The sequence below is a fragment of the Dermacentor variabilis genome, chromosome 10 (assembly GCF_050947875.1).
Source record: "Dermacentor variabilis isolate Ectoservices chromosome 10, ASM5094787v1, whole genome shotgun sequence".
Taxonomy (NCBI): domain Eukaryota; kingdom Metazoa; phylum Arthropoda; class Arachnida; order Ixodida; family Ixodidae; genus Dermacentor; species Dermacentor variabilis.
In genome coordinates, this window is record NC_134577.1 from 12,405,345 (window position 1) to 12,422,846 (window position 17,502).

Here is a 17,502-nt window from a genome sequence, read left to right on the forward strand (position 1 = left end):
GTTGTAGAGCGGCGCGTTCCCAGTGGCAATTAATTATTTACCGAAGTTGGCGTCAAAGGTGCTCATAGAAGAGCGGGACACACCCACTGGAACGTACACAGTAGCAGAAGATGGTGTCAAAGTGGTAACAGAGCTGTAAGTGAGCCTGAAAGAGATTCACTGAGGAGCGGTACACAGCCAGTCCCGCAACCCACTCACCCATGTCGGCGTCAAAGAGCTTCGTTGAGGAGCGGTACGTATGCACACACTGCCGCATACCCAGTGACCCAAGTCGGTCCGACGTTTGGTTTCGAACCCTGTTCCCTCAGCATAGCCTCCCGATGCTCTACCCATTCTACCAGGGACTACCGAGTAACCCAGTAGGCGAGAAAATAGCTTGTGTCCAACACATACATACATACATACATACATACATACATACATACATACAGACAGACAGACAGACAGACAGACAGACAGACAGACAGACAGACAGACAGACAGACAGATAGATAGATAGATAGATAGATAGATAGATAGATAGACAGACAGATAGATAGATAGATAGATAGATAGATAGATAGATAGATAGATAGATAGATAGATAGATAGATAGATAGATAGATAGATAGATAGATAGATAGATAGATAGATAGATAGATAGATAGATAGATAGATAGATAGATAGATAGATAGATAGATAGATAGATAGATAGATAGATAGATAGATAGATAGATAGATAGATAGATAGAAGTAACAATAGAAGAAGTAACAATGAAACTAATAAAAAAGCAACGATTCCAAGTAGAGTTCACTCGTCAACTAACATTTGCCTACGCCGCTAACCAAATAATCTATACATTTTGTAGTCTTCATCCGCATTTAGTCAGAAATGTAACACCGAGAAGCTTTCCTTCGTAGATCAAGATTACCGTGTTGAGATAAAAAAAAAGCTATAGAAAAAGGTTCCTTTGTTCGCATCGCGGCGACGCAGTGAATACATTTTTGAAAAAAACAAGACGAACAACAATAAGCAAACAGCAAAATCGGAGGGACTACGAGGGCCATATGATGAACAGGAACACAGTATGCACAGACGGGTACGTTCAGCAGCGACGCCAAGACTACGGCATTGCGCGCAAAGGAAGGCACACTGTCGTATGGAGTTTCTGTTTGCAGTGTACTGACGCACGTGAATGATATCGTTGTAACTTGGCAACGTCTTTTGATGGCGAGAAAGAGAGACAAAGAAATGGCAGGGAGGTTAACCAGAAACAGTCTGGTTTGCTAACTTAAACGGGGGAAATTGAAGTTAAATGGATAGGAATGGAGAAGGACGGGTATCGAAACGGAAATCGAGCGCACAGAATTTTAGCGACACACTTCACAACCTATCTCGGAGACCCGTTGGCTGCAGGAAATAAACTAGCGCTCTGGCTTAAGAGAACTGACATTTGAGCAAGTCGATTAAGCTTCTCAGTTGCGAGTCAGCGCCCGTCCTGTCGTCTTCGCTGCCGTCCGTGTGTTCTTGCGCTGTACATAATCAAGATGTAGCGATCTGGCTAACTTTAGCGCGCACGGCCCTTCTGACCATTGTCCAAGTATATCTCGCTCCGACGGTGAAGGGCTGTCCAGTGGCCAGAAATTTCGGGAAAGTGAAAGGCTGAGAGAAAGGAAGGATATGGGGAAATTACGGATATTTAGCCAAAACTAGTATCTGTGGCTGGGTAGCCTTTTTGTGGGGAGTGGGAATGGGAACCGAAAGAGCAGAGCTATGCACGGGCAGCACGCGGAAGAACTGAAAGCTTGGCGAGTTGGTACGGTCGACCAAAACAGTTTGCAGACAATGGGATCTCAGAAAACATTGAATTTTTGAGGTGCTTGTATCAGTTGTTAGTAAAACTGTTAATCAGACTGTTGTTCGCATGTATTAGTAGAGGCTGGAAATGCGAATTCCAAGCTGGGCTGTGAGGCTGCGGATTTATTAAACTATTTCTCAGATCCCATGGTCCGCAAACTTATTTGGTCGGTGGTACATATCTACATTAATTATTTGGGTAAAATAAAACGCGCGTCGCATTCTCAGAGTTCATTATGTGGTCCATAGACCTTAGGAACTGAAGCAGCACTAATGTGATTTTCTGAGCGGAGTTATGTTGGTAGTATTGGCCGAGAACATTTCGTCTTTATAATGAACGACTGTCCAATCAATAAAGCACGTTTCACACTACTTGCCTCTCCGCACTATAATAAAAGAAGTCGAAGAGAAACTGTGTGAATGTCTTGTCAGAGATGCCGCTTTTCGAATGAGGCTTTCTGTCATTCCATTTCAAAAAGAATAAGATTCGGCATAGTGACGCCGAGCTACGAGTAGCACATTTTTCATTTGAAGCGAGTTAGTTGAAGAAGGCTTTGAACGAACTTATCTAACGTTGGGGTTCTCACTCCTCATTTTTGATCCCGCCAGTACATTTGGGCGTGTCTATCTTGGCGACGCCAGAATGTGCACAAATGTGCACGAGGGCTGTCTAGACGCTTTTAAATGGGGCGGCATTTCGCGAAATGTAACGAATACGTTTCAGCAGAAGCTGGTGATATCGCGACTCGCAGTCAAAGTTGGAAGGAACTATGTGCGCGCATGTGTAAGGGCTCAGAGTGACGCAACGTGGCCTCGCCTTTTATCTTTGTGTGTTCTTGTGTGCATAGGATTGTATACACAGCTGGTGAATTGTGTAAGGAGATGACTAACGCTCTGGCTTTTTTCGAACCTGTAACGTTGTCTCTTATTATCTCACAAAATTATTTGTTTTTACCACTATGTGGGAAGGAGTAGCCGTTGCCCTTATAGCGTGACTACGTGTCTTTTATTTTCATTTCGTTAAAAATGAAAAAAAAGTTTTTCCGCACAGCTCAACAGTGTAGCCGAAGGAGGCCACTCAACGGTCGCGTCACTGTCACTAGGCCACCTCGACGAAAAGCGCCTCCACAAACACGTGAGATTTTATTTGTGCAGTTGTCATAGTTGTAGTTACATTCGTACTTACCACTGTATATAGTACCGCAGTTCCCGTAGACTTACTTCAAGTATACTAGCTGTCGTTCGTTCTTACGCGAATAGAACTGCACGGTTTCATACCGGACATAATTACGAAGAAGCGAAAGAGTTTCTACAGCCGCACTATCCAGAAGCACAAGCATCAGCGAGGGTACGTTTGGCCGTTTGGAGCTGTCCGAGAAGCGCGCTCACGAGCAGCGTGCAATTACCTTGAAGTTTTCACTATTTATTGCCGCGTGCTGTATACGCTACAGGGACCACATAAAGCTTCGCGAGAAAGCAACAAAGTCGACAGGCAAAGTGGCAGCCAGTAACGGCGGCCATTCGCAGGCGCGTTTGCGAGCTGCGCACGATGCGCTCCAGTCTGTCGGTTGCCCCCCACGAAAGAATCGCCAGCTGCCGGCCCCGCACTCAATGTGAGGCCAGGTAAGTGCGCGCTCGTCGGGTGCGGGCGGACTCCCACGGGCCGCTGCCTCCGCGCCGTCCCGCCAGGTTGCTGCCCGGCCGCCGCCGCCAAATGGCCTTCCAATGGGCACGAGCGAAAAATTAAACTCGCATTAGCAGCACCCCCTTGGCCTCTCTCTGTAGAATGGTCCTTCCCCCCGGCGAGCGCGTGCGCCCATTTCCGTGGAACGTGACCGGCCGGACACCGGGTCGCCGCACTGACGAGAGATTTGCCGCGTGTCACCACCGCGCCCAACACCGCGCCGCCGCGGTGCGCGAGCCGAGCTGCTTCGTTGTGTGTGTGTCCGCGTGTTAGGCGTCGTCGCGCAATGGGCGCCCCGTGACACAGGTTCGGAAGGGGGGGGGGGGGGGAGAGAAAAAGGAGAGAAAAAAAGCGCGTTCATGTCCCTAGGACTCTCTTCACGGGTTCTTTGCCAAGATTAATGGCGCGGGCGTCGACGCCTGCGCTTGTCGCGAACGCTCGAACTGCGTCGACGGGTGCAGCGCGAACACTTTATACGGACGGACGCCGGAGCGCCAGACCGGAATCCCGGCGGAGCCAGAGGAGACGCCGAGAGGGGACGCCCTACAATCCGGCCCTTCTCTAGATGTAACGCGTTACTAGAAAGCGCACGGCATAATACTTAGAGCGCGGCTCCGATAGGCATTGCGAGTAGGTTGCGCTGTCGAACGCGAACCACAATGTTTCAAATGAGCGCTAAAGATGCGTGTCGCTAAAGACGTCAGTGGGAGTCTACGGTCGATAGTAACAGTGGCGCAGATAATATATATACTCCAGCATCGCGCCTCTCACACGCGCCATGCTGGCGTGTACTCCACTACACTGTTATCAATGCCGCAATAGACAAATTCTCAAATCCAGCTCCGTACTTTAGCCCGTATTCTCAGAACATTCTTAAGCTAGTTAAGTTTGTAAAAACAAAAACCGTCAACTAGCAACAGCGAGAGTATTAGCGAACGAGCTGACCCATGAGAAAACGTTCTCACGAACGAACAGCTTTGTGGAGTCGGGTCCTTATGTTTTGCACCCAAACGATCTGGACTTTGCTCTTTCGACCACCACACAAGGCAAGTAAAAAATGTAGCTGGGGCAGGTGTTGGTAATTTCAACTGTCGTTTTTAAGTGTTTGTTTTGACAGACACAGAAGGCCGTCATTTGGGTTAGTTGGTAATCGACTACCTCGAAGAGGAGGAAGAGGGACGGGGAGGGTGCCGCTCACAAAGAAAGAAAAAAGAACACACCACTAAGTCGAAGGGTGTACGACACAAATGCTGCAAGGGTTAAACCATGGTAGAGTGTAGAATCGCGACTGAACGAGGACGTAGAAAGAAACAGATACACAGACACAGAATCGCTGTGTCTGTGTATCCGTTTCTTTCTACGTCCTCGTTCAGTCGCGCTTCTACACTCTTCCATGGATTCTAACCAACTAACCCGTCAACGTGTTTTAAGCAAGGGTTAAGTTGGCACTTATCTATGCATTTGCCGTAAATGTAAATTGCACACAGTGGGAACAAAGGCTACAAGCGGCGGCCGGTAGGAGAAGAACCCACTTCCTCCAGCTTCGATGGAGGTGCGGCTTGCCGTAATGTGCTGGGCCTCCAAATCACAATGCTTTTTGCAGATCCAAACGTGGACAGTAAATCTAGTTCGACAGTGCCAGCGACAAATTTCTGAACCTAGCCCACGCGCCTATATACACATCGTGGTTGTGTAACTATGCATATGTCAAGGACGAGAACGAATAACGGCTAAAACATGGGTTCATTCCTGTTACGAAACGCTCATCCCAAATCTCTGAGGAGTGGCTGTATGACACTTTTGACGTCGCCTTGGAGGCTATCCATTCTCACGCGAATTCTAGCGTTTTGCTTCCTGTGAACATTTCTTAAAGCTTGCTTTACCACAATAAGAACCTTTCTGTGGGAAAGACCGCTTTAGTGAACGTCTTTGTTGTGTAGTCAATGTATTAGAAGCATCTATTTGTGCGTAAGCAAGAATTATACGGCGGCACTGGTATTATTAATATTTCAATATTATGGTGCAATTCGTAATTCGTACTAAAATGTAAGTAGCGGCATATTAGCCATGGGAGCGTCTGGACCTTCAAGAGTGATATAGATCGTCAGCTTGTTATGCAAAATGGCCTAATGTTGCCCTACGTGTGACACCTCAACAAGAACAGAACACAAATATCCGAGACGCAGGACACAAAATGAGCATGGACTAGCAGTGTTTAACTATTACGACGCAAATGAATAAGTATTGAAAATAAACAACTAACCGCACGGTCTTTCCTATCTAGGTCAACCTTGCGTAAGCGAATGTGCTTAAGTAACTTCTTGTTTCAGCAGTTGAATTTCTTTTGCGCCTAATGGTAAGGGTGGCGAGCTGTCACGATGTCATGTGAAAAGATTCGTGGATATTCAGGTGATTCGACTTGTTACAAGTGGCAAAAATAAAGGTTTTGTGAAATATTGACTGATAGGTACACCTCAGACGACACATGATTGATTGATTGATTGATTGATTGATTGATTGATTGATTGATTGATTGATTGATTGATTGATTGATTGATTGATTGATTGATTGATGTGACACCTGCTCACGGTTGACACTTGAGTTATGGACGCCTGTTTGTTCGTTTCGCCACTCATAACACAAGAATTTTCAACTTTTCGAAACTGGGTCAACTCATGCGACATTCATTTATTTCTTTCATTCTGAAAAATGGGGCATAAGGTGAACTTTGCAGCTCGTATGATTGACGAGCTCTGCGATCAAACATCGTACGATGCGGGTGCTGACGATCTGAATTTCATGTTTTATGTTCGTGGACCGCCCCCCTACCATAACCGCACGTTCGCGCTGCGTCCCTTTTCCGTGACGTAATATTGAGATCTGATACCCCACCCTTTTGGCTTCCCTCCATAAAACACGGCCGTTTGTTACATTGATGGCTCGCTCGGCTTGGTCGTCACGATCGGATTAATGGAGCAGCACAACAAGGATTGAAGAGGCATGGGTCCTTTAACGGCATGTTTGATCACGATGAAACATTTCTTTCATATACAAACTGTAGCTTATTGAAGGCTCGAAGACGGTGTGGGTATTCTAGCACTAGAAACGACAGTAGTGAATCGACACAAATGGATCCCGTACCTGTGTTGCTTTGGCGAACTGACCTCGCCAAATGGATTACATGACGATTTTCTTCAGGTTACTTACGCGGGAACAGCCGCGTTAAAATATCTCATATGCGTTAATGAACCCACACAAACGTGCACAGTGACAAAAGGTGCGCCGAAAGTCACGTATGGTCACAGTGCTTCCTCTTCTAGTGGTGCGAAAGGTTGTCTGCTGGCGGAGCGGGCGGGCCACAAATGCTACGAGCTCAAGCGTGCTCATGACTCAGGCTATAGAGGCTGCTAATGCGCTAACGTTACTATGAGTGTGCAGTGATCTGCGGTTTATTCTAACCAACTAAATATGTTTTCATTTATTGCTTCCTTGTTTGGACTGAGCTTTTGCAACAAGATTCCATTCTTTGGCGCCCGTCATTATTTTCCTGGTTCATCAAGACTTGCTGACAGGCAGCGAAAACGTTGCACGTCTCTCAAGCAACCTACATTTACGATGGCTATGTGCGCATACAACGGCTGCTATTGTTGTTGCCGTTGTCGTCGTGACTATCTGTTTGTTTGTTCTTCATGGAAATATTCTTTTCGGACGAACCAGGCAACGAAAGATACCAGATTCATTACTTGACGCTATGAACCAACCTATTCAATTTTGTTGCGAAGATTTAACGAATACAAAGCAGCAGTAAGGGGGAAACCTTTTCTTTAGGAGTCGTTAGAATAAAGATAAAGATAACCGTACAATAATATATTTAACATAACCTCATTTCTTAACAGCTTTCGATTTACTTTTCTGCAATGGCAATTCATGTTCTACAACGGTCGGTTTACTCTCCTTGCGGTTCCTCCCATTCTAAGCTTCGCACGCACAACAGTAGAAGCAGCAGGATGTTGGCTGTAGGTAGATGTAGCCTTGTTTAAAAAACTGGTAATGGTTAACCCTCCCCTCCCCCATCTCCAGTGTTGGCTTTCAACAGAGTTTGAAAAACCTAAAAAGTTTAGTACGTCGTTCAACGCGTCCTCATTCAAAGCGCCGCGTGGGACCGAGGTGCACAGCGATGTAAAACGGAATGCAAGCCGCAGCTTGCGAGCCATCCAATGCAAGCTGCCCCGCCGCCCATACCCCAAGAACACAACGCCCCTAAATGAGTCTGCTAAACGTCACCTATCACAATCTTGCTGAAAACATCGACAACCAATGCACCGTGCCTTCAATCGCGCGCCAAAACATTTTTTTTTTCACAATAGCGTGCGTGCGTCGTGCGTGCACCCAATATCAGCCGGAGTTTCAGAAGTCTGAGCTTTTCTTCTGGCGCGAGCTATCACGAATGCGAAGCTGTCGCATATCATCCGGCACGCATCTTGGGGTGAACGACCTGCAAAAAGAAAAAGAACCAAGTCCGCGAGACCGGGCAGAGGAGACGGCGTTCGTCCAGAGATCCCCCGGCACTGCTCCCGTTAACTTGGTAACCTGTGGAAACTACAAGCGTCGCGAGCCATTATTACCGCGGCCGTTGAGCGCAGGCACCGGGCGCCGTCTCGGCGGTATCCAATTATCATTGCAGGAAAGCTAACTGCGAACTCTGTCAAGATCACGAGGGAATGCTCAAGATTGTCCAATAGGGTACCGGGGACGACGTCACGGAAGGCAGGTGCTGCGCAGGTTGCAAGCCCAGGGTTTCCGTATAAAAGTGACGATCAGAAAGAAAGCGCAAGATTTGCGAGCGAGACAACGACAACGTGTCTCATGCAAAGGAGTGGTCACGTGGTGCATCACGTAGAGGCAGGGTTCAACGCATGGGATCCCATAGTTTAGGTCATAACTGCTCCTTGTCAGTAGAAACAAAATGCCCATGGAATTTATCGATATTCCAATTTGCTTGCAAGCTAGTGGAACAAACGGGGACGAAGGCCTAGCACCGTCATAAACCGCCGCACAAGTCTGGCGATCTGAGAAGGTGAAGCAGTGTATTCGACCCATCTTCGCAGAAGCCGATTGTCCAACAGCGTTTATAGGATCTCCTGCAACTATGCTTTGCAGTCTTGGACCTGTGTTTGTACGGCAGAGAAAAGAGGAAGAACGCACATCAATAACCATGTAGTATTACACTAGTAATATTTTATACGACAAAGTTGCCGCCGGAAGAAAGTAACCGCAACTACACCGAAAAATGCACTCTACAAGCACAAAAGGTCGAACAAGATCCGAACCGTCTACATTGCAGTGACATCGGCCTCGCCGCCCCTAACACGGGTAGCTACTTGGCGCACCACAAAACTGTAATTCTCCTTTTGTCTCGGCGAGGACCTTATCGATCTTTCGTCAATTTGGCAGATTGGTGAAATTCTAGACGGCTGCTCCACGTATACATTTCCACAAAATGACCAATAATCGAAAGCTCTCAGGGCCTGGAAACGGAAGAAAGACACGCCCAGTTATGGTTGACATGCTTCATGAATCGGCGGGCCTTTTGTTTTACATTTCTTTTGAAATGAGAAAACGTCTACGTCGATGTGCAGTGGTGACTCCTAATTCTTCCGTTATCATAAATAAAAGAAAGTCAAGCATACACGCTCCAGATGACTCACACACACACACACACACGAAAAAGAAAGTTTCAGAGGAAGCGCAACGAGGCATGCAAGGGTGGCTCAAGAAGTAAACATCGGAAAAGGAGAGCGCCTGAATAGGCGTGACTCGAGACTACAATGAACAGACTCTCACTCAATTCCAGTAGAACAGCTCGTAACGATTAAAATGCATAAATCACAAGCCTCGTTGCAGCAGCTATATACAAACTTCAAGTCTTCTGCCAAGAGAGAGAGAGGCGTGATAAGGGAAAGGCAGGGAGCCCGGCTGGCTACCTTGAATTAGGGAAGTGGGACAGGAGACTGATAGGTGAGAAAATAAGAGAAGTTCACGGTATGCGCGGAGACACGCACTGAAGCGTTCATCGTTAGAATCATCAGAAGCGGTCATATAGGCTGGTACGGCCAAAGGTTTTCAATGCACTACGCTCGTGACTGCGCCTGTCTCTGGGTCGTGCAAATAGGCTCGAAACGTGTGAACCTCTTCATTTCGTCAACCTGTGCTCACAACGGGAGGGACTGCCCAGAAATTTCTTGTATGATTGACAACGCCTGTGTGTTAATCCGCCGATGCCACCTAAAGCAGCACCCAGACAACCATGTTGCAAACGGCTCGTTCCCTCCGCGTGTTCGTGGCCGTGGCTTACTTTGTAGTGCCAGTGCACTGTTAGTGAAATTAAGGGTTGGCTCTGTGTTGGTGTGCGAACGCTTATATCGTCAAGGACGTGTGGACAGTCCGTCGAGTACTTCCTGTGGCTCCTGTGAGACACTTGAGCACCTTATATTGGATTTTCCCGCATTCGTTACACAACGTGCACTGCTAATTAAGGAATATGGACTGACCGGACTCAGGTGTACGGCTCTTGACGATTGCCTATTTCCGAGAGGGAGTGCTGCTCACCAAGACCAGGCCCATAGAGCCTTGCTAACTTTCATGCAGAAAACTGATTTGGCCTCCCGTTTATTGACATTTTTTTCCGTGGTCCTACTTCCTTTTGTCCGTGTCTCTGTCATTTGTTTATTTCCTATTTTGTTTCCTATTTTCTTTTTCTCTTCTCCTCTTTCCATTCCCTCCTCCCGACAGAGTAGGCAGACATTGTGCCCCTCTCGGTGGCAGTTGTCAGCTTGCTCCCTACCTGTTTCCTTTGTGTGTTTGTATGTTTCCATATAATAATAATAATAATAATAATAATAATAATAATAATAATAATAATAATAATAATAATAATAATAATAATAATAATGGCAATGCAGCTCCACCACTGCGCCCAGCGGTACCATTTCCTTACCGCAATAATTCTGGCGGTGTGGATAGTGGTAGGTGCAGCGCTGCATCTTTCTCGAATGTAAGCGAGTGAGCTCTGCAACAACCAGCCCTTAATCATTAGTTACAAGAAGTTTTACGAGTCTTTCCCGATGTGGATCTCGCTATCAGCTTGCCTGTTGGCAAGGCAGAAAGGTGCGACTGATGGCAAGGTTGGCAAACCGTAACAGCACGTGAGAAAGGCACGTGTCTGTTCTTCTCATGGCGTGTTTCCGCGGCGCTTCCAGCCAGGAGAGCCATTCGCGCGCTCTGGTGGTGTCATGCCGCTGTTAGCAGTGATTCTTTTTTTTACGACACGCTACGATGAAAAAGCAATAACGCTTCAATTTTATGTCAGGCTCGCTCTTATAGAGCTGCCGAAACGTGGGCGGACCTCAAGGGGCGGTTCACCCAAGGAGGTCGACGTCCCCTCGCGGCCCCTGCGTGTCGACGAGGAGCGACAGATCAAAGACGACTGCCGCGTCGGCCCGTCAACCGCCCGCCTCCCTTCGCTGCCGCCCACGCAACGTTGCGGAAGGGGGTCGCATCCGCGGAGAACAGAGCAGCAGCGGATCGTCGTTGGTGGCCGGACATTAGGCAGTCCAATTAGTGAGAGCGAAATTCACTGTCCCACTTGGCAGATCGATTCGGGCGCGCGCGTCGGATAGCTGACGCCCGCCTGTCCTCCTCTCTCGCCTCGACCGGACAGTGGAATGTCCGAACCCTTGCGAGCGCAGCTCCTTTCCTCAGACCCCGAGGGACAAGACGCAGTTTCACTTAACGCGCCCGCGGTTCTTGGAAAAGGAGGAGCGTTGCAGCCCGTCGTTGCTGCGCTATACCGCTGTCGTCACGGACACGCTCGGTTCTACACTGGCCCTCCATCTCCGACACGGCGAAACCCCAAGACGCACCGGTACGGCCTGGCCGCTCGGGACACTGCGCAATGACAATGACAGGTGGACACTGTTAGCACATTAAGTGCTCTCCGCCCTCGCCTTATCTTTAACGAGCGGACGGCCGCGCGTGTGTCAGGCCGCAGCTTATTTCTGTTTCACTTTTCCACTATCGCCACACGACGCCGGCGCGTTGCCTCAGACCAAGTGTTGATGCCTGTATCGCAAAAAAACACTTTCTTTTTAATTATTGCTGTTACTCGCGGCTTCCACGCTCTTGACTTCATTGTCTCTCTTTTTTTTTTCAAGTACTAATCTAAGCGATTTTTATAGTTAACATATTTGCTTTTACTTGTGGCAGTTAATTACCTTCCCAATTGAGACCGATGGCGTCTATACACTTCGTTCTCTTTCGTATATGGATGCTTTGCTGCGGAGAGCCGCATCGGCTGCTAAATCCTCATAATTTCATAGCGAATATGAAAAAAATTACCGACGATTACGTTACTTCCTAATGCAAAATTTGAGCGCAGCAAATAAGCTGTTTCACCTTTTCGATAGATTGAGGCAAAGAAATCGAGCAACACATGTATGCGCTATCACAGAATTTTTTTTTATTTTTCACACGTATTCCTTTAACAAAGACTCCACTAGGTAAGCTTCTGCTTCGGCGGCACGCACCTCTGGATTATGACGGCGACGGCGCTGGGCCTCTGCTCTGGCAGCTCGTTTAGCAGCAGAAGCAGCAGCAGCAGACGGAGGACTTCCATCGGTCGTCTCGCTCATGGCTCAGAAAGAACTGGCAGATAATTTCGCAGTGGCGAACGGCAGCGGCAATTTCGGCTCGGGCGGTGCACATATACAGATCCGCCGCCACCGATCTGGCTCTCTGATTGCCACCGCACAGGGCGAACGGCAGCGGCAATTTCGGCTCGGGCGGTGCACATATACAGATCCGCCGCCACCGATCTGGCTCTCTGATTGCCACCGCACAGGGGTTGCATTGGAGGAGGAGCGAAGAAAGGAATTAAGTTCGAGCCGGCGCTTTGACAACCGGAGACTCGCAGGAAGAGGGGGGAGTGGGGCGGCGTGTACACCCAGCGGCAAACGATGGGGGCAGAAGCGCGCGCAGCAAGCGGACAACACGATAAAGGGAGGAGGGAAGAGATAGCAGCGACTGACTGATGCCGCTGACGCCGATAGTGAGTCAACCCCAGCTGCGGAGTTGGTTTCAGGGACAACGCCGCCGATGCCGACACAAACAATATGATACCCTCGCTTCCGCAGCGCTAAGAACCAGGTCTAGCCGTGGGAAGGTGGTCACGTATTCGTCGACGTGCCGGGGCCTACGTGAAATAACCGGCGCGTCGGCAACTGAAGAGCACCCTATCCGCCACACAAGAACAGGGGGGGGGGGGACCCTTTCCTCCTCTTTCTGCATGGCGGCGACGGTGTTCTATGCAGTCACGTTATCTTGACTCTCTAGCGGCGTCAGCGGCATCCAGCGGTATCAGTCGGTCGCTGCTAGCGCTGGGGGGATGAAAGGGGGGCGGAGCTGGTTACGAGGCCGACGACAACGCCGACGACGACGCGAAACCCAGGAACGGACGCCAAAGAGCTGCGCTCTAAAAAAACGAAAAATGTGAGAAATCCTGCAACGTTTTCTGAGACCAGTTTTCAACCTTTCAACAATAGAAGTATAGAAAGAAAAACCAGGAAAACTGGGTTCGACGGCAGGGCCTTCAGCCTAAGACGATCGCTTCTTCAGTGCTTCGCCATGTAAAGACCGCGAAGTGTATATTTGGTATTAGTATGATGTAGTCAGTGTCCACGCACGCAGCAGTGTGTTAGAGCTGAGTGATGTTTAGGCGGATAGGGGATGTATTAGTAGTTGTTTAGAAGAACCGTTCCTTATATTTCATAGGAAGAAAGTAAATATATTTGCGTCACGGCAGTAACGTTTTATAACCTCTTCTAGCAGGTCATTCGCATGGCGTCAAGAACGCATTCAAATCAAATCAATGTAATATTTCATTATCATCATCATCATTATCATTATCATCCTATTTTTTATGTCCATTGCAGAATGAAGACCTCTCCCAGCGATCTCCAATTACCCCTGTCTTGCGCTAGCTGATTCCAAGTTGTGCTTGCAAATTTCCTAGTTTTATCAGCCCACCTAATTTTACGCCGTTCTCGATTGCGCTTCCCTTCCCTCGGCACCCATTCTGTAAGTCTAATGGCCCACCGATTATTGACCCTACGTATTATATGGCCTGGCCTGCCTAGCTCTATATTTTTTCTCTTAATGTCAGCTATAGACTATCGGCTATCCCCGTTTGCTCTCTGATTCACACCGCTCTTCTCCTGTCTCTTAACGTTGCGCCTGATATTTTTCGTTCCATCGCGCTTTGCGCCGTCCTTAACGTGTTCTCGAGCTTCTTTGCTGTTTCTGCCCCATACATCAGCACCAGTAGAAGGCAGTGACTGTACATTTTGCTTTTCAGTGACAGTGATAAGCTCCCTTTCAGTATTTGGTAATGCCTTCCCTATACACTCCAACCCATAAATAAACATTTACATTCTAATAATTACTTACACAATTGTTATAAAGACCGGACCGCAAACTTTTTGTCGTAGTTGAGTGAGAGGTCCAAATGCTTCGAAGGACATCACTATATTGTGAACGATCACTTACCTGATAGAAAACGTGTGCATAGGAAACAAAGTACAGCAAATAGTGCATGTTGTATAAAAATGAAATGAAAGGGAGTGAGTGAGTGAGTGAGTGAGTGAGTGAGTGAGTGAGTGAGTGAGTGAGTGAGTGAGCGAGCGAGCGAGTGAGCGAGCGAGCGAGCGAGCGAGCGAGCGAGCGTGCGTGCGTGCGTGCGTGCGTGCGTGCGTGCGTGCGTGCGTGCGTGTGTGTGTGTGTGTGTGTGTGTGTGTGTGTGTGTGTGTGTGTGTGTGTGTGTGTGTGTGTGTGTGTGTGTGTGTGTGTGTGTGTGTGTGTGTGCAGTTTAACAAGTTAACGACAGGTTTGCCTAGTTCCGCATGAATATGACTAGGATTCATACACAGATCCGGGAAAAGAAGACTGCGATTTTTATAACAACTGTCAGAAGCCCACAACGTGTAAAATCACATCAACAGCAGATCTTCATCACAAATAAATCAATATTACACGTGAAAACATCACATTGAGCAATGAATAAGGCAAAGCAGGATTCATGTTCGGAGCCCGATTAAAGGTCTCGGCAGATTTTGGGCCTCCTGCATAAGTATTCATGCATACATTTCCGCCTTACTTGGGGACTAATTTGCAATTGAATGCATTCACTGAGCTCCAGGGTTTCGGCTGAGCTCGGCGTGGTCCCAGTACCCGTGCGGCGGCTCGGAGGTCATTTATATGGCTTTTGTGTTGCATGAATCAATCGACTCACGCCGTCCTTTGGCTCCTTTCTTCGTCGCGAATCATTAGAATGGAACCACCGAACTATTAATTTGTACCCATACATGTACAGCCCTCGTTATACACGGTATAAGTGGTTGTTTTATCTCGTACGGTGAAATTTGCTGCGCTTAGATAAAGGCCGTTCTTCCCGTTTTTTCAGCCATTCTTCTATAAGCGTACTTGATACGAATAGTGCGGAATGAATGAATGACTTCATATTCAAGATATAGATTCAAATTATTGCACAATATTATCAATAAGACAAAGTTGTGTATATACAGAAAAAGCCCTCCAAGGTTTAACAACAGTGGGCGGGATCTCCTATGCAAGTAAAGTGAGTGAAATGCTGATTATAAAACAGATCAAACGGAAAAGAGGTTACATTACAAGAAATCCTTATACAACTACATGAATGAATGAATGAATGAATGAATGAATGAATGAATGAATGAATGAATCTGCAAAGAGGCTGCAAGCTGCGTCATCCTAAATTACGCGCACGCATGACTAACATACATTCTTTATTAATTTCATTTTACTAGTTCCCATCAAAAGATAGCGATTTCTGCTACAGAAGTAAGGCTGACTTCTCCGGTATTCGTCTGAAGTTCCGCTTCCTGTGGTGTCCTTCAGCACAAAGGTTTTCATCTTTAGGCTGGAACACCAGCAAGCGGTTGCAGCATGTCCGTGAGACCACTATGTTGGCGGCAATGGAAATGACGATCTTCACGCTATTTATTTACATGGAAACGATCGCAAGAACTATTGTTCCGAGGCCGTGTTTCCTGTTGACAATGGTGCGTCGCTTTCACGGTGTTGATAATACCAACAAACACAGACACACGTACACTCGCCACACACGCAAGCGCGCCACACGCAAGCGCGAGGCAAGCAATTGGTACACAACCTTGATCCTCACAAAACCACCACCAATGCGCACTTGCCTATAGCTGCAACCTTTGGTGAAACGATGTCACGACGCCCTGATGTGCTCACAAAAGCAACCATCTGTGCACTTTTGGAGCCGATGCATATCTACTCTGCCTCAGTTGTGAACCTCGTTGCCAGCTAAGCGCGCTGGCAAAGAACTTCCTCTCCAGTTGCATGGTTGTCACATAGTAGTGCTGATATAGTAGCGTCAACTGAAGGCAAATCACATCTCGTGCATTTTATTCACCTTTAATCTTACCAAAACGGATGGTAGATGCAGGACCGCCTCAAGCATGTGGGCCGTCCATCCCTTTAACGTAAGCTTATCAGTGCCCTCGTTACGTTCGGCCACTGAAGAGAAGCGACGGGGCATTTCGTTATCGGGTTCTCAGTCGTACATTACTCCGCGCTGCATTGGTCGTGCCTTCTCGCTTTCCCCGCTATGTTTTTATTTCTCTCTCTCTCTCTCTCTCTCTCTCTCTCTCTCTCTCTCTCTCTCTCTCTCTCTCTCTCTCTCTCTCTCTCTCTCTCTCTCTCGCTGGACGACGTTCACCGAGGCGAGACATCACGGCCAGAACACCGCGCGTGAAACCCGGCCTCGTGGCAGGGAGTCTCGGCTGGATTAGTCAAAACCGCGCGGGCTACCTGTAGCGGCGCAGTGCGTAATCGCGCGTGACGCGTATAACCGCGTGCACGCGCAGAGTGCGGGCACTTTTTCCGGGGACTCGTCGACTGCGCAGCGAGTCACCGAGCCGGCTAACCGACCAGGCGAGCGAGTCCACCTGAGAGATGTGCGCTCGCCCTCCGGGAGCTAGCGGCGAATGCGGCAGAGACCTCGATCGGCGGCGTCGTCGCTCGATATACCACCACTCCACGGGGCCCAAGGCGCCCGCTTATCGAGGCCGGCGCAGGCGGCGGCGCTCATCGGCGCCGCTTCTAATGAGGAGCCATTTCGAGCTCAACTTCTTCGCGAACCGACCGGTCGAGCCAAACCGTCGCTCCCCGTCGAACCCGAAAGTGCTCGGTGATATATACCGCATACACGCCGACGGGTCGAAACAGCCATTTCCCGTGTCCTGCGCACCTCACTTTTTCTCAACCACACTTGCACCAGTAACGCCGTATAACTATTGGAAGAAGAGTCGGCCTCCCTTCCCCGAGTGTCAGTGGCCGCACCCATTTATGGACAGATGGGAGAGATCAATATAATAGTGTGTGCTCTTTTTCTGCGCTCTCGTAGGAGCGTACACCGTGCCACTCCTGCAAGTTACGTGTTTCACGCCGTTGTAACTTAGCCGACCTGGTCTTATATCGCTGAAAATTTGCAGCCTAAATCATCCCCAGCCACTGCGATCGCCTTTTGGTGGAAGTGGAGTGCCTCCACTGCTCGCGTACCCACATTTCGCGCCACATTAAAGTTGATCTACGTTAATCCGGAGACCTATATGCTACTCAGCGTCTCACCGGTTGAATGAAACCTTCAAATATAAAAAGATTTAAAACAATCCGCCATCTTATACGGTTGAATGCCTCATTTTCCCCTGATTACTTCTCTCCACTTTGCGGGTTTCCGCAGAACTATTACTTCAGATAGGGTGATGTACACCTGAGAAGTATGAAAAGGCCGTTTCTGAATTTCGGAGCAGCGAACCGAAAAAGTTTTGTTCATAATAAACCCGTGTAAAGATATTTGT

At 48.2% G+C, this 17,502-nt stretch overlaps 1 protein-coding gene across 1 annotated transcript in view; it reads left to right on the forward strand.

Annotated features, from left to right (window-relative positions):
- The first annotated feature begins 200 nt into the window (after positions 1 to 200).
- Positions 201 to 17,502, forward strand: part of LOC142559889 (uncharacterized) — a 63,884-nt gene continuing 46,582 nt past the window's right edge. The window contains exons 1-2 of the mRNA XM_075671576.1: positions 201 to 232; positions 2,877 to 2,973. Coding sequence (XP_075527691.1) covers positions 201 to 232; positions 2,877 to 2,973 — 129 coding nt within the window. The remainder of the gene's footprint in view (positions 233 to 2,876; positions 2,974 to 17,502) is intronic.